This window comes from Stigmatopora argus, chromosome 10 (genome assembly GCF_051989625.1).
Source record: "Stigmatopora argus isolate UIUO_Sarg chromosome 10, RoL_Sarg_1.0, whole genome shotgun sequence".
In the NCBI taxonomy this organism is placed as follows: Eukaryota; Metazoa; Chordata; class Actinopteri; order Syngnathiformes; family Syngnathidae; genus Stigmatopora; species Stigmatopora argus.
In genome coordinates, this window is record NC_135396.1 from 4,318,867 (window position 1) to 4,341,281 (window position 22,415).

Genomic DNA, 22,415 nt, shown 5'->3' on the forward strand with positions numbered 1-22,415 from the left:
AAATTGGTCAGTCGATGAGTTAGTTACACTCTGACAACTATCTTTGTCATAAACGTCAAATCCAGAAAATTAACTTCATATTTAGCTAATGGCGGCCACTGATAATAATAGAAAACTGACTGAAGAGTGAATGAACCTGTTGAAATTGGAAAATCCAAAATGAACAAGATTAATTGAGAAATAAACATAGTATCGAACATTTATAAATTTCAAATAATGGGCTGCTATGGATGGCACTAGAGTTTGTTGTAATAGACTTTAGAAAAAAGGGGTCTAAGAACTCAAAAACACTGAAAAATCTCATCCTGGTGTATACAATTATATTTATTGTATAAAGACAGATTTTTCACACTGGTACAAAAAAAAAATGTTGGAAGATATTCATCGGATTCAAACTACAGGAAACACAATAGGGGTTAAAAAAAAATCAAAATAAAACAAAATGCCTCTACTGAAAATGTTTCTAAAATGTCACTTTTATGTGCGACTGTGAAAAGAATTTCAATGAAAATTATAGAGCATGCTTTTGTATAATGTTTGAGCATCTCCGCTAAATGGCGCAAAGCATCGGAAGGGTTAGCACGGGGCTAGCTAGCATCTATCACCACGCCACTGCTTAATGATTTAGGTAAGAATTTATGGGCATAGCACACACAGGAAGTGATTCTGGGTAAAAGCGGGGGGAGCTACTGAGAACCGGAAGATGAGCCTTGGCTGCCCTGTCCGGGGTAGCCGCCATACTGGCTGTAATACTGGTTCCACTGGTTCTGGTTCTGGTAGTACTGCTGCCACTGCTGAGCATACTGTGGGGTAACACAAATAAGGTTAAAGCTATGCTAGGCTTGGGCAATTTTATGATCGTAGTCTATGAAATGCACTTGAAATGGAGTTTCTGTGCGAAATTAAACGTGAAAAAATGAATAAATCAAACATTTTGCATGGGGTAACCTGACAAAATATAAGGGATCAATTTTGGGACCGTGTTTCCCACCCTTAGGTTCCGTCAACGGAAACATACGATTGGTTGTCCACTCCTTACCTGCTGATACTGCTGGTTGTAGCTCTGCTGCTGTTGTTGCTGCTGCTGAGGCGGGGCCTGGTGTTGCGCCACGGCGGCCTGCTGAGGGGGTGGCTGGTGGTGGCCGTACGACTGGCCGGTGGCCGCCGGCTGGCTGTAGCCCTGCCCGTAGCTCGGGTACTGATTGTAGCTCCCGTAGTAGTTCTGGTTGTAGCCTCCCTGGTTATAACCGCCTTGGTTGTAGCCGCCTTGGTTGTAGGCGTATCCCTGCAAGTTGGGTCAAAGAACCATGTAAGAAAAGGCACAAAAGAAGCTAGCTTGGTTTCGGCGCAACGTTAAATTTACCTGGTTGTAACCGCCCTTGTTGTAAGGAGCCGGCCGGTTGTAGCCGCTTCCCGATGATTGGTTGCGGTACCCGGAACGGTTGTCGGAGCCTCCGTCGCGGTAGCTGCCGCCGCCACCACCACCGCCGCCGTTGCCCCCCCAGCGGGTCTGACTGTAACCGCCCCGGCTGTAGCCTGACAAAAGAGTTCAAGTTTAACCCCCAGAGGTCAAAAATCACGGGGTGTCTTTGATGAACCGTGTACTTTCAAAAAAGGGGAAAAATATCTTCCAGATAAGACGCCGCCGTTAAGATGAGTCAAAAGTGCAGATTTTTAGATTCTATCATTTAACTGTGTCGTATAGCAAAAAAAAAAAACAGGAGCTTACCCCTGTATCCTCCAGAGTCCCCGCTTCGGTTCTGGTAGCCACCGCCGCGGGGCGCATCTCGGTTGTCGTAGCGCGAGAAGCCGCCGCGGCCGCGGAAGCCACCCTGCCGGTTGTCAAAGCGTTTGTCGGGCGGCGGTCCCGCCTTGCGGCCCTCTTCGTTGTACTGCTTCAGCAGCTTTTCGGCTTCTTCGCCCTGGACCTCGGCGTAGGTGACCGCTTCCAGGAAGTCGCACTCCTCCGGCAGGGTGAAGTTGGCTTGGAGTCGGAACGGTGAGCGAAGGGTCGGGAGAAAGACAGAGAGAGAAAGAGAGAGAGAGAGAGAAGAAGGCGTGGGGACCGGAGGGGCCACGCCCCCAGAAGACAAAAAGACAAAATGGAGATCAATTAGAGTCGTGCAGAGGTGGCGTAAAGAGCAGAAAGATGAAGTTATGAGGTGTAAACGTTTCCTCCATGGAGGCAACATTTGAGGATAGACAAAGGAGGGGCGGGGAAAGCACTGCAAACCGAGGAGAGCACCCATCAGCTTTGTCAAACTTCAGCTCTTGAATCGAAAGCGGACCAAAGACTATAAGTAGTTGACACCCTTCCAAAATTTGAGTTGAATTTTCTAAACAGTTACATTTGTTCCGTGAGCAGTTACTATTTTTTTTAAATACGGCACCCCCCTTTCAAAACAATAGAAATGGCATCAATATTTTTTAATTTAAACATGTAGCACCATAGTTTTTGCTGCAACTTAATAGACATTGCGCTGTTCCTGGTTTCTTCCTTGTCCACAAGTGGGCAGTAGAAGTTTTACTACAACTGTTTTGGTTCAAATAGTTTAAAAGCTAGCAAAACTACTGGAAAATATTTTTGGATGTTTGAAATATCTTTTTGCATTTAGCTTGACGGTATCCATTGGTACTATATATACAAAAAAAAAAAATTTGTTCCCGTTTATTTGACGACTATAGAAGTTTCATTTACGCGCCATGATTTTGAAACCGGTGCCGTAGAACAATTACCATTTAGAGAAAGCATGGCCGCCATCTTCTCGCAACTAAAAGATATTTTTCAGAAAGCGCAAGATAAACACATGATTAATTAATCGTTAACCGTGTATCAGAGGGAAAATAATGGGATACCACCTGTGTTTGCAGTGCGCAAGACAGAGCTTTTAAAAGTAATTATGACTTTGAATACAAAAAATAAATAAAAAGTCCAGGTCTGATGACTTAGTGGATTTGAAGGGAAAAGGGAAAGAGAGGAAGGCAAAAAAGGGGGCATCTTCCAAGTTCAGATTTTTTTTTTTTATACACATAGAAAACTAAACAAAAGAAACAGTAGATCTGATGTTTTGTTGCTTGTATCCACAGCGGTCCTACCTTTCATTTCTAACACAGCATGATCAGGCACATCCTTCCCCTGCTCATTGGTTTGCTTTAATGTTCGCTCTTTTAAATCCTCGTCCGTGGGACAAATTACAATAGCCTTGCGTTGAAAACCCTCAAAAGGACGCATTTTTCGTCTCCTTGCTGATCCATATACATTTGTCTAGCGATGGCGACAAGAAAGAGGTAGAAGCTTGTTTGTTATTGTTTTACTTGCAAAGGCGTTCCGCTGGAATGGCAAGCTGGAACCCTGCAATCATCAAGTGACACAGGTTTGTTTGACTGGGATGAGGCTACGAGTTAGCTGGAGCGCTAGAGGTCGCGTCGTTCGCCAAACTCACCTGCAAAATTCGCCGCCCGGGGTTACCTGTTTACTCAGATTCGAAGGAGGGGGGCCGCTAAAGCAATCACGTTTACGTCGCTTCAAATTCGCGTTAGCGCGCTAAGCGGTTTACGTGGAAACGTGCGTATGCGTGTTTAGTTTGGCGGTTTTCGCGCGTAACGTACATCAAAACAGTGCAGAAATATATACTATTAGCATTACAAAGTTAGTATAGAGGAGTTGACGAAAAAAAAAAAAAACGTTTCGAGTAGCGTGTTGAGCTAGTTAGCTGGGGCTGACCCAACTTTGGTTACAAACGTACCTTAGCTACAGTTCATTCAATTGTTTTGTATTTCTGGCTGAGAAGCGTTTTTCAAACAAATGTTAACGGATTTCTTACTAACATTCCCTCGGAAAAAAATTCTGACATTATATACTCCGAAAAATATTGACAAATTTCAAAGATACTTGTCGTAGGAAAACAATACCGTCATGACAAAGAACAAAACAACTCCAAAAAGTTCAAATAACTTTTTTTGTCCTCCCATATAAAATTAAGTTGTAGCATTTGCACACGTTTAATAGCGTTTAGGATTTTAACGGGCAGTCTTTTAGCTGGCATGCAAACTGCAGCATTGTTTGGAATTTATGAGACTTCTGTAATGCACATAACGTCTGTACAAAAATAAAAAAATGTTCCAACTTTGTAGCAATGTTACCTAGGACCTAGCAATAACTCTGTAGATTGTATACTTGCGTAAGCTTTGTTTCAAAATAAACTTATTTTGTGTAATTAGCTTGAAAAGTAAGGCTTAAAGCCTCCTTTGAGTTCCGATTGTTCAATAAGACGTGGATCGAGTACACACGTGGTCCGTAAATAACTTTTTCTTAGCGCTATTGGTCCCCTCAGTAGACCACCTCGCGGTCGGCAAGCATTTGTAGCATTCTACTCTGTGATAATTTAAATCTGAGCACCTGGTATCTTTCTAGCGCCGCTCTTTGAAATCCGTTCTTAGGTTTTGCAGAGAAAGCAGTTTAATTTTTTTTTGCTTCAACAATTTACTGCCGCATAACTTGGGATGTTCTGATTTGCTCTACGGCTGTATAAAGATGCAAGGTTTTCAGGTCCAGAACAAAGTCGACCAAGCATTTCTGGTGTCGTGGGTGACAGAAAGACACAATCGGACTTCTCGTTTACAAACGACAAAGACACGTCGCTCTAAACCAGATTCAAGCAACTGTCCCAAAGCAGTATCAGTCCACCGAGTGCTTATATTTATCAATATGAAAGCCTGTGGTTCTAAAATTGTGGTCTAGGGTCAGTTAGCGGTCCACTCTGTACCATTTCAAACTATCCAAGACGTAATGGGTAAACTGTAAGATAAGGTGACAAAGACGCTTGGCAATTGCTTGTTCATATTGTATCAATTTTTGTAAGTATAGAAACATCGTAATCATAGAAACCTGACAACGATTCATCAGACTTTGCCCAAAGTTTGGTCGTTGTCATGGAGACTTGCCACTGATTAATCAGACTTTGCCCAGATTTTGGTTGTTGTCATAGAAACTATACTATACTGTTTTCCTATATAAAGACTGACCCACTGTGCATTGGAGAGAGAGTTTCAAGGACAACAGACTGAGCGGTTCACAGTTGTTCGAGCTCTCTCCCCATCCTGCAGTCTGGTAATAACCTATTTCCTATTAAGTTGATCTCTCTTTCTTAACCTGCTCTTGAAGCTGTTTTTACAGATCTATCATGAACATCACCATCTTACTCTCCTATTGAAAAATGGGTAGCAAATACAGCTGAAGTTTTGAGATGTCAGCTAAACGGTACAAATATTTTAGGGGAAACTAATTTGGGGAAATATTAAGCAGCGTAACACAGTTAAGTCATTTTTTCAAAGCGAATACGCGCGAGGTTAATTTTGGCCCCCCTCCCCCACACTTACCTTGACTTACCCGATTTGAAAGAGTTCTAGTCCCACGCAAGACAAACGACACAGATACAACCTACCTGCCCGTACTCACGTCTCCAGTGCAACGTTGCCATCTGACCCCACCTACCTTTGTCGCCCCCGCTGCCCGAGACCTGAAAATCTGGTTGCTGTTAGTACTACTTACCTTGGGGGGGTCAATTCATTAAAACACACACTCAACAGTTCCACGTATCCGAGTTCTACTATTTAAAAAAACAGCTTTCAAAAGGTGAAAAAGCTCTCTCTTAAATATTTAGCAACAGAAGGTGTTTTTCTTACTCACCAGAGTCAGAGCTTACTTGTTTCTCAACATCTTTACAAAGTCACGGTCTACTTGTACATTTTCGCAGTTCACAAGACATTATGACAAGAGATAGCAAGTGCAAAAAAAGTAGATATAGCGAGGGATGACAACATGGAATAAATAGCTCGTCACTTTCGTTTACAGTACAAGACAATCAAAGTGACATTAGAGGGTGAGATTCAATGCGGCTTCTACTACTTCTACAATACACAGAGCCCCCCTGAAAGATAAATAAATAGTCCATTAGAGAGAGTAATCATTGAGTGACGGTGCTGTGTGTTGAGTGAATGCGCGTCTGGCGTTACGCTACCTGGTCCAGGATGTAGTTGCGTCTCTTTCGGGCGGCGATCTCGATCAGGCGGTTCAGACACTGCGTGGCCTGTTGGATCAGGATGTCCCAGCGCCCCGCGTAGTTCCGCTGGCGACGCAGGCCCATCATCTGGTCCCGGTAAGTGTTTTTGTTAATAATGACCATAACCACGATAGCGGGCTAAACACATAACTAGTGGTTTAATACTATTAAACCACTAGTTATGTGTTACTTTGTTAATAAATGGCGAATTAGAAGAAATAAAACATTTTTTTACAATCCAATATCCTGGTTTTGGTGTTTTTTCAGAGGGGTGGAACAAACTAATTTGTTTTTAGTTCATTTCAATGGGAAACGTTCGCTCGAGTTACAAGAAGCTCGACATACGATCTCAGTCCCGGAACGGATTAAGATAGTATATCGAGGTACCACTGTACTTTATGTTATTATTGAGTCGAGATTTAGCTGTCTTTGTTACTTCATTTACATGAAAAGCCTTATCAAAAGGCTAATGCATTCTTAGAGGCCATAAAACGCAATTTAGGTTTTGACTGGAAAATCTTATTTGAATTAAAAATTGGCCAAAACTGGCATCCGTGTGCATCCTTGACGAAACTAGTGTTATTTTGATGCCGCCAAGTGGTCAGTTTAATTGGTGGCAATTTTTTTCAGTTCAGTTGATGTTACCTTGCCTGTACTCCCCCAAGATTTCATTTTTCCCTTATATTTGACCTAAGAAGGCCTGGAAAAATTAATAAATTTGAAGGAAACAGGCAGTGATGATGCTGTTATAGCATATTCAACTCACCTTCATCTTGTCCATGATGGCATTGGTGCCCAGGATGTTGAACTTCTTCTCCGGGTTGGTCTCAGCGTGCTTAATAGCCCAGGTGGTCTTTCCGCAGGCGGGCAGGCCAACCATCATCAGAATCTGATATTATGCAAGTGTAAGAAAAATGTTCAAATCCGGTATATGTTAAAACCTCTCTAGATGGTGTAAAAGTGCGGTGATACAAAGAAACAGCACTTGAAACCTTTACTTACTATTTTCAACTTTCTCAGGTAGAATACTGCATTTGACCGCAACTAGTTCATAATGATAATTTTCTCAAACTATTATTTACAATTTTTAAAAATGTAAATGTAAACCCCAAATGAAAAATCAATAAAAAAAAAAAAATCAGTTTCACCGTGACCGGACATTTCGCCGACCGGACAATTCGCCGACCGGACATTTCGCCGACCGGACATTTCGCCGACCGGACAATTCGCCGACCGGACAATTCGCCGACCGGACAATTCGCCGACCGGACAATTCGCCGACCGGACATTTCGCCGACCGGACATTTCGCCGACCGGACATTTCGCCGACCGGACATTTCGCGACCTCGCGGACGATTGTTTTGTTGCATAAATAATTTGATGAAAGCGATCAACCAGGTTATCAACATTTTATTACAACAGATACAAAACTTACAAATGATGTGCAATGGCTTGTAGGTACTTTAGTCTATCTACGTTTGCATAGTCATCCGCATTTGCATGGTCATCCATGAGCTTTTTCAACCGTTCATTAACAACTGTGTCTATCTTTTTGGTGTTTCTAGGCATAATACCGCGTGAAGCCTGTTGTATTGTTAGTTCCCAATCATTTTGCTCTTTTTTGAGTTTGGTCATAAGGAGAGATAAATTTGAAAGAACGACTGACATTCTATGTTGAAATGCGCGGTGCCAACCTTCAACTGAATTCTTTGTGAATGGTATTCCTAGCAAGGTCTTTTCTCTTACATTCCATAAGGAGATATCAAAACATGGATGGAGTCGCCTTCCCTTTTGTACAGCACCTAACCAAGTAGTCTCAAAGTAGACGAGAAATTCTCCTAGGACTTCATCTGTTTCCTCGTCTAGTGAAGCCCTTAATTCATTAAATACGTCTATGACATCCTCCTTTGGAACGAACGCCAGTGCTGTAATATTTTTGATTAGGAAAGCATTCCCTAGCTCATTATACCAATTTTGTAGGCCACATGCCTGAATTTTTTTCCAAAGGCATTGACAGAAATGAAAAAAGCATCCAGATGTATGAGCGTTTGGAAAATTCTTTTCCATACTACTGATTGCAGCTTTTTCAAAATCAACAGTTATTGAATGAGGCTCCATCACATGCCTTTCTTTAATCTTAGAAAATATCGTATCATATGTTTCTTGAGTTTTAGATTTCGTAATGCAGTACACAAGTGGAACAGTATGATTTTCTCCAAGGAGAGCATGGATGGTATAGAGTTGATGGTTGTCAGGTGCACTATCGAACGCACCGTCACAAAACCAGTGCATACTTTTTGCCAATAAATCGAGATTAGTGTCTGTTGCCATTAAAACGATATCTTCCTCTTCGACTAAAACAAATCTCTCCCCTCTTAACGAAACCCTAAGTTTGTCTGTTATTTTGTTCCCATCTGTGAATTTCCTTTGTCTTCTAATCATTCTTCTAAGATAGTCTTTTTTGGGAAGAGATCCAGTTGCTTCTAAGGGAAAATTAGATGTGCAGCTCTGAATTATAGTACTGGTAATTTCTTCAGTATTAGAGGCTTGTTCCTTCATCTTCTGTACTGTCTTCAGTACAACAATTCTACTGGGATCTGGTCGGTGAGAATGTGGGCTGGGAACACCTTGTAGTATATCATTCACTGTCTTAAGTCGCCCTCCACATCTTCCTCTTTCTTCGCATTCCCAATAGGTAATGCTATCCCTCATTTTGTTAACAGTATAAGCATATCCATTGTACAGTAGTTTCCTTCCACCACGTTTAGTAACAGTGAACTCCATGGCCTGTAAGAGAAAATATAAATTTTATAAAAGAAAGAAAAAAAATCCCGAACCCCGAACTGTACCGAGACAACGAGTCAATTAACTGAGTGGGTCTTCGAATAAATATCCATTCGCCATATCGTCCGGCGATGACATGTCTGTTCAACGAATTGTCCGGTCGACGAATTGTCCAGACGACGAATTGTCCGGACGACGAATTGTCCGGACGACGAATTGTCCGGACGACGAATTGTCCGGACGACGAATTGTCCGGACGACGAATTGTCCGGACGACGAATTGTCCGGACGACGAATTGTCCGGCCGACGAATTGTCCGGCCGACGAATTGTCCGGCCGACGAATTGTCCGGCCGACGAATTGTCCGGCCGACGAATTGTCCGGCCGACGAATTGTCTGGGCACCAGTTTCACAGCCAACCATATCGGCCGCATCGTCTTGCGCCATGGCGTCATGACGTTATGGCGTTGTCAACTTGCAGTTTTGTGCATGTCAACATTTTATGCGCATATAAGCCATACCCTCGATTCAGTCATTTTTTTGGACCGACAAAAGTGGCTTATATGCGAGTAAATACGGTATGTACCGTATTTTCACGACTATATGGCACACAAGTCTTAAATTTTCTCCAAAATAGACAGGGCGCCTTATAATCCAGTGCGCTTTATATATGGACCAATACTAAAATTGTTATCACGATAAAATAAAATAAATCAGTCGATAGGGTACACCATCCTCTACAGCTCTCACAACTATGGCAAGCAGCCCCCGACTCTACTATTTTCCCCGTAGAAAAAGTACTGCGCAGTGACTGCTGGGATATGTAGTTCTTTTGTCAAGACATCCAATGGATTATGGCCTGTATACATCGACATCAACACAGCTTGACAAAGCATGGAAAGCACCGTTGGAAAAGTTACGCTAGCTACTAGCTAGCTACTAGCTAGCTACTATTTGCAAATGGATTGTGGCCTTTATACATCGACATCAACACACCGTGACGAAGGATGGACAGAAGTGTTGGAAAAGTTACCCTACTACTATTCGCGAATGGATTGTGGCCGCCTGGACGAACGTATAAAACTCAGAAAATGAGGACTTTGATGGATTTGTGGGTGATGATGACGCAAGTACATTGTAAAATGGCTAAATAAAGTACAACCAAACTCAGTTTTGCTTCCGTTGCCTCTTTAGCGTGTGGGTGTAGCGTGTATGTTTAAGCTGGGGTATCTTTTGCCATGCCTGGCTGCGTCTATAAAAACGGTGCGTCCTTTGTGTGTAAAATACAGAAATAGCACTCGTTATTGACACTGCAGCTAAAAATATGATGCGCCGTATAGTCGTGAAAATACGGTAATTAAATTGTAATCATAGGCAAAAAGGTAACAAAATGGCCATGTTTTTACCTCACATTCGTCTTTGCTGGCGGGTCCCTTGGTGCCCCGGACCTTGTTCTCCTCGGGCACGCCGTGGATGTAGGTGTAGCCATCCGGCGGCGGGAAATAAGGCTGCTTCTGTCCGAAGTTGAACTCCACGGCACAATTCTTTACCAGCACGTGAGGGAAGAGCGCTCGGCCGGCCAGCTCCTCCTTGGTGGTCTTGAACGCTACGCCCAGTGCCACTCCGTTTTTGGAGTATCCCATTTCCACCTCTTCACCTTGTTCAAAGTCCTGAGAGCATCACAAGTGGATGTTAGCCTTTTAGGATAAATCCGGTCGGTCAGCGTCACTCACTATGTAACAGCCGATGACGTCATTTTCTCCAAATTTCTCCCCGTAGTCGGCAAATTTGCAGTCAGACGACTTTTTTCCGGTTCCTCCAAACCCGAAGGAAAAAGGCTCCTCTCCTAAAAAATAAGATAAAAAGAGAATTAGGGAAAGCAATTAAGTGGTAATTGTCGCTTTCAGTGCGGGTTCATTTCCCACAATTTTGGACTTAAAAGTTCTTACCAAGCTGAGTACTGGAGTGGTTGATGGACCATCCGATTCGTACCACGTGCGGATCCGGTTCGGAACTGGGAAGGTGCTTTACTGGAATTTCCTCATTGATCTGAGAGAGCAAAAGCCACATTAGGTTATGGACAACATTAGCTGCAGATTCTGATTGGCTTTCAGCGATCACATCATTTTCAGAGATCAGGTTGTAAAATGCACTCCTATTTTTATTCTTAATTACATCATTAGCTTGATTTGATTTAGCTAGATTTTTAGGTCTTGGCTAGCAAGTCCGACAAAGGTAAGTAGATGTGCAGGTAGGCTGCCAACCTGTAAATTTTTCACGTATTTTAGACATTTTTTGATCATTTTCAGATCGTGTACGTTTAGTACGATTTTGTATAACTGATCTCGTTTTACCCATTTCGGGTCTAATTTCGATCGTCTTGGTCACTGGTTGACTAAAACTTCACCGTCGACTGCCAACAGCAATCAATGTAACCAGAACCTTGAATTTAGTGCATACTGATTGGTCACCCTGTCTACTTTTAAATGCACCCTATGCAAGTAAATATGAGCCTCCTTGCATTTGTACATTTTTTTAAATCGCTTAATAAGGGGAATTGCAATCATTAACCTCCTAAGACCCCAAATCTTGCAAGCCATGCATTTTTATTTACTCTTTGATATATAGGCTAATTGGGACGGACCTGATGAGTGTAAAAACAAAGAATTATCTTTTTACATGTAGTTTCTGAGAAAATTGATGTCCACACCATAAGTGGACGCCAGGCCGTTGTATTCCGAAATTTAACATTGTAGTCTTTGACAACCCAAAAATGTGATGTCCACCACACATGTGGACGCCAGGTCATAGGTTAAAAAGGGGAGCAATTGGTTGAGGTTGTATCGGTGTCATTGTGTTTCATAAAACTAAGAGTTAAAATGACCTTCATCTCATAGCAGACACGTCCACAGTTGACGCCGTGGGTCGCCCGCGCTCCCGCCCACAGGTAGGCGAAGCCCTCAATGGTCAAGGGGTAGCCGCTGTAGCGATCTCGGGAGACCTTGAAGTGCAGATCGCAGTTGTCTGGAAGGCAGGCAGGCAGAGCACACAGCTACAGTGAGCTAAAAATCTATATATTGATTTGGCCGTTCGGCGCACTTACATGTGTCGATGGTAACGAGAGCATCATCAATGTTCTCTTCCTCGTCTTCTGCGGGCGGCTGTGGCGTGCGAGACCTTTAAAAGTAATGTTGGAGAAGGGAGGGAGGTTAAAGGTGATTGTGAACATGGAAAATTTACACATTGACAGCCATTTAAGAATTTTGACTGACCTGTCAAGACCCACTGATTGTAGTGGTCTGCGAGCTACCCAAAGTTGAGCCTCTTCTTTTAATAGAAAATACTTGCTTGCTACCATTTTCCGTTCCTTAATATCACCGGTAAGCTATTATTTTTGGAAGAATAAGGGAATCCTAGATTTCTGGATTTTCACGTGATAAGAGAACAATTGAGAACCCTTAAAGATTTACGGCACCCAAAAATATACTAAAAAGTTTCCAGACCTGAAACAACAAAACGAGCGCATTCCAGTGTAATTTTGTATTAAAAAAAAAAAATCTAAAACGGAAAAATCTGCTATTTGCAGCGCTAGGGTGTTTAGAAAAAATATAAAAAATCAGACTACGTTTGGATGCAAACTTGAGGGACAATCAAGAAAACCAGTGGCCAGGTTTACATTAGCAAAATGAAGGAATTAATTATTTTCTCAATATTTAGCAAATGGATGCCAATTTTTCCCTTATGAACAATTCCAACTAAAGTAATAGCTTGACTAAAAATGATAAAGTGCTTCAACATGAAGCAGTTACGTTTTCTCCAGTGTAACAGTCAAAATGCATGAAATTAAAACAAAGCATAAACAGACAGGACACACTCATTCCCATAAACAGTAGGGGAGAATCAGGTTGGTCGTCACAGAGGTCAGTTGTCAGACTTACTAAAAGTCAACGACCAGACAAGAAAATTTGAGTACAGGTACAGGTTTGTTTCTTATTCGCTAGCCAAGTGCTTCCTAATTGATTGTTTGCCTGGTCAGTTGTCAGAGCATCAATAGTTCAAAAGGTCAGGAGACATTGAAATTGCTTTTCAACAGCTGCGTACATCATATAAATAGAAAGCAAAAGTCAAGAAAATAGACAGTTTCAGGCAATGAAGCAAAAGTGTAGTTGGCACAAGACCTCTGCATATTTGAAGACATGACTATTTAAAAATGTGTTAGTGAACATTGTGACAACCCCGTGGTTCTCCCCTAATGCGATTGAGGGGTTTAAACGCAGTATTTTGGACTCGTTTTGGAGATTCCTTCTAAGCAAGCCTGAAACGCGGCTAGAGACCATAGACAGCGATTTCGGCGACACCTCAACAAAGTCAGACAATAAAAACATAAAAGTCAAGCGGAAAGGTCTTCTAATGAGAAACTTTATTTACAAGCAAAATTATGTACAAGTTTTACATGGGGGCAAAAATGCGTCAACATTTGAGCCATTCACAGTTGCGTGTGGATTCCGACACAGCTGCGACGAAACTCGGGTTTGCGTTTCTCAGATCTCGGAATAATTAATCTTAGTGTGGTAATCGGTAAAGCAGTCTCCGGGATGCAAGGGGATGAGACACGAGATGCACCACATTCTGGTATCCTTGCGCAGGCCCCTACGCGTGCAGACCCTGCACCTCCTAGCTGGTTTTAAACGCTTGTTAGTGGGCTTCAAGTACTGGAGTTTGTGTTTGGCGATCTGTCCATCGAGCCTACTTTCCGGGTCCGTCTTATACGGCGCCCTCTTAGCATTCCGCGGGCCTTCCTCGGAGATGCAATTGTCCTCGATTTTAACGACGGCAACTTCCACCACCTCGCTCTGCCGTTTTAACTGCACCCCTGCGTGTCGCTTTACGGTCCAGGACTTGATAGCCTTGCGCATGAACTCCAAAAGGCTCCTACACTCCCCCGGGTGCCTGATTCTGTAGAGGACGTAGGCATTAAACATGCAGATTTGAAAGAGATAAGCCACAAACTTCTTGGACCAGTCCATGGACTTATGGACTAAGGGGTAATATTCGACATTTTGCTCTAATTTATCCACGCCATTCATGAAGGCGTGATGTGCGACCACGCACTCCGGTCTGATCTGCACCTCCTTGTCTTTCTGTCCCTTGGGCAACAGGGCCTTCAGCATCTTATCGTGGTGGCACGTGGTCAGCATGGTCACCAGCTTTTTCTCCCGAAAGGCCAACAGCATCATTCTACTATTGTGTCGGGTGAGCTTTTCTCCTTCCTTCAGGTCGTTCGAGCCCTTTAAGATCTCGCCCTTGCCCCTCTTCAGGGTTCCGCAGACGTTCGTTTCGGCTCCTAGCAAAAGCTCACACATGGCTACGGAATTGAAAGACTCCCCCAGATAGAGCGTGTATCCGAGACCGGGTAGACGGTCAAGGAGGGAGAAGACTATCTCCGACGTGGTTTGGGTTTCCCCGCCGTAGGGCAGCATATTAAAGCAGTAGCCCGTTGCCGAGTCGCAGAGGATGTAGTTTTTGATGCCGTGTTTGGCGGGCTTGTTGGGATTACACACTTTGAAGCACACGCGCCCCCGCCACACCATCACGCCTTCGTCAATGCAAATGTTTTGGCCCGGTTGGTACATCTCCCTGAACTTCTCCACGATATAATCAAACACTGGGCGCACTTTGTACATTTCGTCGGGGTCGTCGTGCGTTATGAGATTGTTGTAACAAAGGAACTTCCATATGAAATGATATCGGTTCCTTCCCATGGTCTGGCTGAAAAAGGGGGTGGCCTCGATCTCGTCTACGCTCCAGTAGTGATGGGTGGTGGGCTTTCTGACGTAAGTGGTGACAAAATTCAGTCCCAGAAAAGCTTTCAGTTCCGGCACGGCTACCGGTTTGAACGCAACGCCATTGTTATTCAGCTGCCTCTCAGCGTTATAACAATGGAGAGCGTTCTGGTTCGTCTTATCGACGATGTGTTGGAGGAGCTCGTCCGTTAGGAAGAGTTCCAAAAAGTCGGCCGGCTGGTCGGAAATCAACTCGGCGGCAGCGCTCCGAAGTCCGGGGTTGGCGGCAAAGGGAAACATTCGGGGTTGCCAACTGGACTGACGCCACTCAATATCGTGGCTCATAGAATTTACTGTGGAAACAGAAAAACATTAATATCAAAATCCTTTAAATTGATCTGTTTGATGAGGTAAAAAAACAAAACAAAAAATGTCTTACCTTCTTCATAAGTTTCAGACAGTAAGGGCTCGGAATCAGTGCTGAAGGAACGACATAAAAAAATATTAAAAAATCACAATTAGCACAAGAATACGTTTACGGAATGTGCAGACCCCAACACCCGACTTACCAGTCATCTTCAGACTCCGAACTAGCACTGGATCCCCGCAGGAAAAACGATCTGTTCAATTAAAAGCCTTTTCAGTTCTGCCAAAGTGCGTTTCGGTATATGAACTACTGGAACTAAATTGCATTTGTTTGACACAAGGATGGATTACTTTGATCGCTCCAATCAAAGTAATGACCCTTGGTCAAAACAATGAAAAGGAGCTATCTAGCAAGTCAGTTCTTACCTCTAAAGTCTTTTGGAGCGTCTGGGGACGAGGCTGCTGCTGCTTCCGGTTGATCCAGACGGTAACCACTCATCTGACGAATCCGGGTCAGTCTCACGGAATTCATTGACCCGGATTCGTCGGTGGTAAAACGCGCTATGCGTTACGCTAACTTTCACGCTAGCATCGGGCTTTGAATCGTCGGGGTCATGCTCCCTAGGCTTGGCCGACGAAAATTTCACAACGGTTTTGGAATATTGACGGAAGATCCGCAAGCCCGTCCCCAGCCCGCCCCGTTCAAAAGCATATATGACATAAGTCTGCAGACGCAGTCGTCATTAAACAGTTTCTTTTCGTTAAGCAGAATAATAAACATGTCACTCACGTACAATGGTAAAAAACCATAAAACCTACATTTGAAAACTGTGCCAAGAAAAAAATAATTCTTATATTACAATGTAGGCCATACTGGACACAAGATTTCATTATGTGTACCACTACTAACTTAATACACGAAAACATTGAATAGGTCTGCTGCATGGTTGGGCTCTTGTAATAACTGTTAAGTTCCTAACATTAGCTGTGAGCATTCATTCTTGGTTAGCAAATGTTCAACTGGGTCTATTTGCATCAATAGTCCAGTGTTGGTGTATCCTCTGTTTTCACAAAGAAATGGGGAAGGAGGTCTTTATGTACACCGATTTGAAGTGGCTCGGACATTTCCTCTGAGCACTCGGTCTTGGTATATCATTAGTTGTGGTGTCTGCATCCCCTGTTATCACAAGGAAATGGGCAAGGGGGGTCTTTAGGTACATCTATTTGAGGTGGCTTGGACCACAGATGACGGACTTCTATCGGCTGGTCTATTCCTAGCCCTTAAGCGGTCCTTGTCTGCATCTGTGTGCTCGTTTTTGCGTGTCAAAATGTTCAGGATTACACGGTTGCTGGACATGTCTGAAATTGTCGTCTCTTCATTTACTGCTTCTTTGGAAGAGGAGCTTGGTTGTCTCTTGTAAATGAGCATTGATCACAACAAAGGATGATTGTGGGGGAGATTTCATTCCAAAGACAAATTTTGTAGAGTTTCTGATTGCTTTAAAGGAGTACACAAGATCAGTGGTCAGACCAATCGATAGCACAGATGGTGCTTCCTCTCTTTCTGAGATGACGGTTGCCCTTCCTCCCAATAAACACCTAAATCAAGGAGTTTGCCCACTATGTAGTTGTCTGCAGAAAACTCCTATCTTTGACCTTATGGATGAGTCGGGGCTAAATTCAGCTCGTCACCTGACAATCTCAGTTTAGAATTGGCTTGGGTTCCGTCAGTGCTCTCTCGTACAGATGGCAGCCAAATCGAACCCCATTGAGTATGGCTTGGCTTGGACCTATGGTTTTGTCCTACTGTATATCCCCTTGAAAGGAATCCTTATTTCGTCCACACACTTGGGGTCTTGCGTGCCATGATCCGAGCTTCCAGAATGTTTTTTTTTCTGTCTCCGATACTCTCGGGATGTTTACAAAATAGGACGACTCCAGCAGAAATTGGTATGTCTCCCAGTAGATACAGATTCAAGACATTCCTTTCGTTTCTTCAGGGGCATCTACGCATTAATCACATGCTGCTCAGTGGAATGAACAATAATTTTCTGATGGTTGCATTGTGAAGTGCAGAATGTAAATTGAAGAAATGAATCTTTGTAAAATGTAAGACTACTCTCCTGACTAAAAAAGTGATCATTCAAATGTATTCGAACCCTTTTTCAGCATCCAAACTAGAGTTTAGATCAACTATTATAGTCTACATCAATCAATCATCCCCAAAAACATTCAAATACAATTTCGGGCCGTAGCAGTGCAAATTAATAACAAACTGCTATTTGGCCCAGAATTCATGATAAAGTGACAAAGTATGCTAATTTTCAAATACATTTCTTTTTGTATATGTGAACATTCAGCCAATGTTTTAGGCATACAACATAGATATCAGATGCTCACAATCACATTCAACCCTATTTTCTCATTAAGTCTACAGGTTATAGAAATTAGAATAAGCATAAATATTGAAGCCATGTTACTTGAGAAATTCAGACCAATGAAAGAGAAACAAATGTTTGCTGAACTAGTTGCGCATTGTTTGAGTTGGTGAGCTAAAGGGTTACCCATCTGGCAGCAAGTAAGAATATACAATGCCTGTCAAATATTATGATGTTGGGTTTTACACGGTTTGACACTACGAATAAAATTAACGTGATACACGCTGTTCTAGCTCCAACTAATGCAATCTACATTTAGCTCTCCGAGACTGATGGTTTTCCATTGAAAAGCATAATTGATTGACATGCACGCGTTGTTTCGCATTTAACGGTGGTTATCAAATGGACATGCACTGATGTCAATAGCAATGAGTTAGCTATGCGAATAATCATTTTATCGTATGGAGGTGTGGCTTGCTTTTAAAAGGGCCACCTGGGGAAATCCAGAAGGCCCCAGTTATGAACAATCCTGGTATACACTTTTGCACTGTAGCTTGGCTCGAGTGGTCACTGAGGAGACCAAATAAGTTCAAAGACAGTGCCAAAAATCTACAGTCCCACCCCATAAATAAAAAGGTTGATCACTCAGACCTTGCTTATTGTGTTTCTTCTATTATTACCAATACTATTAGTCCAATACGCAGTATTGGCGCCCGATTCAATTTTTTAAAGAATCAGGCAATAAATATCGGATTCGATCCACGAGTTGTGCGCCTTTTCAGCACAATGGAGCTTTTCAGCTGCTGTAAATCAAACATCTAGGCAAACATTTCCACTGAGTGGGAGTACTTCTCTTAAATGATAGTAACAAATCAGCGTGAAATATCTGTAAAACGCATGTCCGAGGTGGTACCTGCAGGGCTTTATTACAAAAAAGTACGATATTTCCTCTCAAATGCCTACCTCTAAAAATATGGGTTATGGATCAGCATCGGAATATCTAAAATCACGACTGCCCCTATTTTGTATTTTGACGAAAATCTATAAGATCTCTCAAAGGGTTAAAGGCTTTACCCTACCGACTTATTGGTGGTTTTCAATAAGCGATAATACACAAAACTATGACACAAGATGTTCCGCCCCACACCAAATTCTTGTTGTGACATCTTATTGTCTGGGTTGCACTTGGAACTATTCAAAACTGGTATTCACAAATAAATGCTGTGATCTGATATATTATATCCCAAGGACCCAGAAAATATACATGTATAATATTTAGTGGACATATGTTGGATCATGCAGTTTACAATATAAACATTTGGTATAAAAGTGCACTAACATGAACCTAATGTCCAATTCACGTGGCTCTCAGGTATTAGTGATGTTTTTAATGTAGCGTGTGTATGTTTTGTCAGATGTTTTTGTCTATTTTCACCCATTGCAAATAGCTTTTGGAACATTCTGCTCTTCACACTTTGATTTATGAACAATTAATAGATACATACCTCTTCTCCTCACGGTGCTCGTAGTAGCTGTAGCCCCTGTTCTCCTCATGTGGCCGCTTCCGGCTGTAGTGTCCGCCTTTTTCGGACTCCGCCTTCACCTGGTCGGCGTCGCTGCCGGCGTCTTGCTCATTTTTGGCTTCCTCCTTTAGAGGGTCCCGTCCGGCGTCGCCGCTGTTCTGGGTGGTGACGTTCATTTGGACGTCTTCTTTGTCTTCTGTAGCAAAGAACAAGGGAAGTGAGATTCTATTTCCTCGCATTTGTTTTCCTTTTCTGCGCTTCTTCTTTAAGGCTCTCTATGATGTCGCCACTGGGATTGTCTTACGGCCTACCGTCTTTGACGTTGGCATTTTCGTCCTCTTCGTCTTCGAGTTTGATGACGTTATCGTTGAGGTCGTCGCCGCCGCCGCCAGAGTTCTCGGCGGGGAAGTCCGGCACGCCGGGAGTCGATTCTGGCGTCGTGCGACTTTCGCACGCCTCGCGGTCGACCGGCGCCTCGGCCTCTTCGTCTTCGTAGTAGCCGCCCGAATCTCGGCCTTCGTCTTCCTCGAGCAGCCCGTCACCATCCCCCTCGCCGAAAGCCATTCCTGCAAAACGTTGGAAACTTTTAATGCCGTAATCATAGTCAACTGAATGCTTTAAAAGCCATTCTAACGCTACTTTAAAGGAGCTTTCACTGTTGGACGTCCATTCCATTTACACTAGGAGGGCTGGCAGAGAATCCACACCCCTCCAATCGCTGCCAACCATCTTCCAAAACCCGAAAACATGATGTTGGGTTTTACACGGTTTGACACTACGAATAAAATTAACGTGATACACACTCTGTTATAGCTCCAACTAATACAATCTTCATTTAGCTCTCTGAGACTGATGGTTTTCCATTGAAAAGCATAATTGATTGACATGCACACGTTGTTTCGCATTCAACGGTGGTTATCAAATGGACATTGACTGATGTCAATAGCAGTGAGTTAGCTATGCGAGTAATCATTTTATCGTATGGAGGTGTGGCTTGCTTTTAAAAGGGCCATCTGGGGAAATCCAGAAGGCCCCAGTTATGAACAATCCTGGTATACACTTTTGCACTGTAGCTTGGCTCGAGTGGTCACTGAGCAGACCAAATAAGTTCAAAGACAGTGCCAAAAACACATCTAGACAGCCGATAAGTCCTACCACATAAATAAATAAAAAGATGTATTACTCAGACCTTGATTATTGTGTTTCTTCTATTATTACCAATACCATTAGTCCAATACCCAGTATATAGCAATAGGAGGGCTGGCAGAGAATACACACCCCTTCAATCGCTGCCAACCATCTTCCAAAACCCAAAAACATGATTAAAATCTCAGCATTTTCAAAGATTTAGAGCAAGCCCCACAAAGCCTAATGTTATCCAATGTTCTAAGAAAAATAATCTCATTCATCCAAGTCCCCCTCGTTTAATCAATCACTCCCCCAACCACTACTGGCATCAATCTTTTGGAACCCAAAGGACAGTTGCTAGGATACCTAGCAGAGGTCACAGTCTGTCAATAAAGGTCATTAAATAGAAACACCATCAGGAATATTGCATTCACTTGTAAAGTGGCATTGCCTAAAGTCAAAGGAGCTGTTATTTGTTAGAAATAAAATAAAACTTTCTGTGGAACGAGCAAATAGACACATACAGGCGTGTGCCCCTTTCCAAAAGGCATTTTTCCATAACTGCAAGTACCACTACAAGGCCCATTTTGTAGGCAATATTATTTAAGATGTACAGAGCCTGGAGGGGCATCAGGACCCTACAGCTCCCATATCTTTTGACGCGGTTTAAACCGTAGTTGTGACATCTCATGGTCGACATGCACGCAATACTGTCTTATTTCAGCGAATTGTATTGAATATTGTTTAGGGATGCCCTAATTTTTGCCAGTCCGAGTCGCCTGATTCTAAGAATCTGCCAATACCGCACCCCGATGCAATACCCAGACCATAGCCTTCTTTTGTCCACCCAATTTCAACAGCAAAATTATAACCACACAAAATAGTGATTTATTAATAAATATAACAACTGTTGACACGTTATTGAAAGTCAACTTAAATTTAGTTGTATGGCGGCAATACAACAAAGGGTTAAGGAGCTAAATTGACTTTGGTGCTGGTATTTACATCATATAAGGTGATTTCCATCTTTCAAAAATAAATCAACCTGCTTTACCTTTCATGATTACTATGAATGAAATGGCTATATTGGGTGAAATAAACAGCTTCAAGAAAGCAAGTGTAGTTTTTGAACGAATTGTACACAATCTGACTACGCCGAACGTTTTAAATCTCCATTATGTGGCCCACTCAAAATTTTGCTTTTATTTGGAGATGAAATAATTGTACTCGTGCCAAACGACCTGTAACCTATTGAAAAATACAAATGTGTAATTTACCTTGAGGCTCTTGCATTTCGTCCCCATCCTCGCACACACCCCCGTCGTCGTCGTAGTCCTCCGCCACATCGTCAGCTTGTTCCTCGGCCCCTCCGCCGGGCGACTCGGCCAGTGCTTCCTCTTCCATCGCCGCCATGAGTCGCTCCACTAGGTTTACCTTCAGGCCTCGGGGATCCAGGCCTCGGCGTTGGAGCTCACCCTTCAACTCATTTACTTTCAGTTTCTTCACGTCGAAACTCATCGCTTGCTTATTGTGTGCGCGCGTGCAGTACAAATGCTGAAGAGAAAATACAGGGGGGCGGGTTATTGGAATGTCAATCGAGTCGAATTGTATTGAACACGCAAGGGCCGCCATAATGGAGCGTTACGCTAAAATGCTAACGCTAGCTGATAACTATACGGCTGTACTCAAAACACCTGAGCAAAACACAATAACGTTGGGCAAAACGAATAATTATGAAAAATAACCTTGAAAGAAACCACCACACGTGCGGATATTACCGCTAAATAATTAATGTTTATCACCGCCGATATTAGCCACCTAGCTTAGCACAAAGGCCAGTGCAGCGACGCTTCAAAAGCGTTTGAAAAGTGCATTTTGCAAACAAGAAATTATTACGCGTGCAAATAGAGTATTCGAACTGTAGTTTGCACCAGTAAGAATAAATGTGATGAGGCGAATTGTGGCTGAAATTTAAGTCGAGGCCTACCTTGTCCGACGCGAATCTCGCGGGCGATAAAAACGTAGTTGACAAAAAGGGCGACCGTTGCCAACTAGCGTCGAACACAACGACTGCTCACCGGAAAACAACAGGCACCGGAAGTTGCGTCACTAAAGAGTTCAACATGCAAAATACGCATTTTACAATTAATTTATTTTGACAATTTTACGTTTTGATTGCAAACTGTTATTTTATTACCCACTTTATATTATAAGTCTTTTAGCCTTTTTTGTTAAGTAATTGTTTGGAGTGGTGAAGTCGAAATAACGTGATGTATGGGGGAATCTTGGGTATTGTAGTTTTAGGGAACGCCCACCAACCATCGCCATTTTATTTAGAAAAGAAACGGATAAGGGGCTTAAATAATAATCATCGCATTTGAGAACACTAAA

The 22,415-nt window shown here is 42.8% G+C and overlaps 1 protein-coding gene and 2 non-coding genes across 5 annotated transcripts; all 3 read right to left on the minus strand.

The window, feature by feature from the left end:
• Nucleotides 1-303: 303 nt before the first annotated feature.
• Nucleotides 304-22,139, minus strand: hnrnpul1 (heterogeneous nuclear ribonucleoprotein U-like 1). 3 transcript variants are annotated; one of them, XM_077612039.1, is made up of 16 exons: nt 22,012-22,139; nt 21,302-21,578; nt 19,208-19,462; nt 18,879-19,092; nt 11,950-12,023; nt 11,731-11,870; nt 10,796-10,895; nt 10,580-10,692; nt 10,253-10,516; nt 6,829-6,951; nt 6,021-6,149; nt 3,097-3,265; nt 1,730-1,984; nt 1,364-1,536; nt 1,040-1,285; nt 304-803 (listed from the first exon to the last, which is right to left on the minus strand). In XM_077612039.1, exons 2-16 carry the CDS (start codon nt 21,540-21,542, stop codon nt 687-689), a joined length of 2,613 nt encoding a protein of 870 aa, XP_077468165.1. In that variant the 5' UTR covers nt 21,543-21,578; nt 22,012-22,139; the 3' UTR covers nt 304-686. The 3 variants fall into 3 exon arrangements, with proteins under 3 accessions (XP_077468165.1, XP_077468164.1, XP_077468166.1); XM_077612038.1 differs by lacking the exons at nt 304-803; nt 1,040-1,285; nt 1,364-1,536; ... (2 more) ...; nt 6,021-6,149; nt 6,829-6,951 and adding an exon at nt 7,458-8,849; XM_077612040.1 differs by lacking the exons at nt 304-803; nt 1,040-1,285; nt 1,364-1,536; ... (7 more) ...; nt 11,731-11,870; nt 11,950-12,023 and adding exons at nt 13,249-14,982; nt 15,069-15,109; nt 15,199-15,249.
• On the minus strand, nt 17,839-17,977 carry LOC144084117 (small nucleolar RNA SNORA50). The gene has a single exon (XR_013303743.1). It is a non-coding gene; the product is annotated as a small nucleolar RNA SNORA50 (small nucleolar RNA).
• LOC144084116 (small nucleolar RNA SNORA50) lies at nt 19,882-20,020 on the minus strand. The gene has a single exon (XR_013303742.1). It is a non-coding gene; the product is annotated as a small nucleolar RNA SNORA50 (small nucleolar RNA).
• Nucleotides 22,140-22,415: the final 276 nt, after the last annotated feature.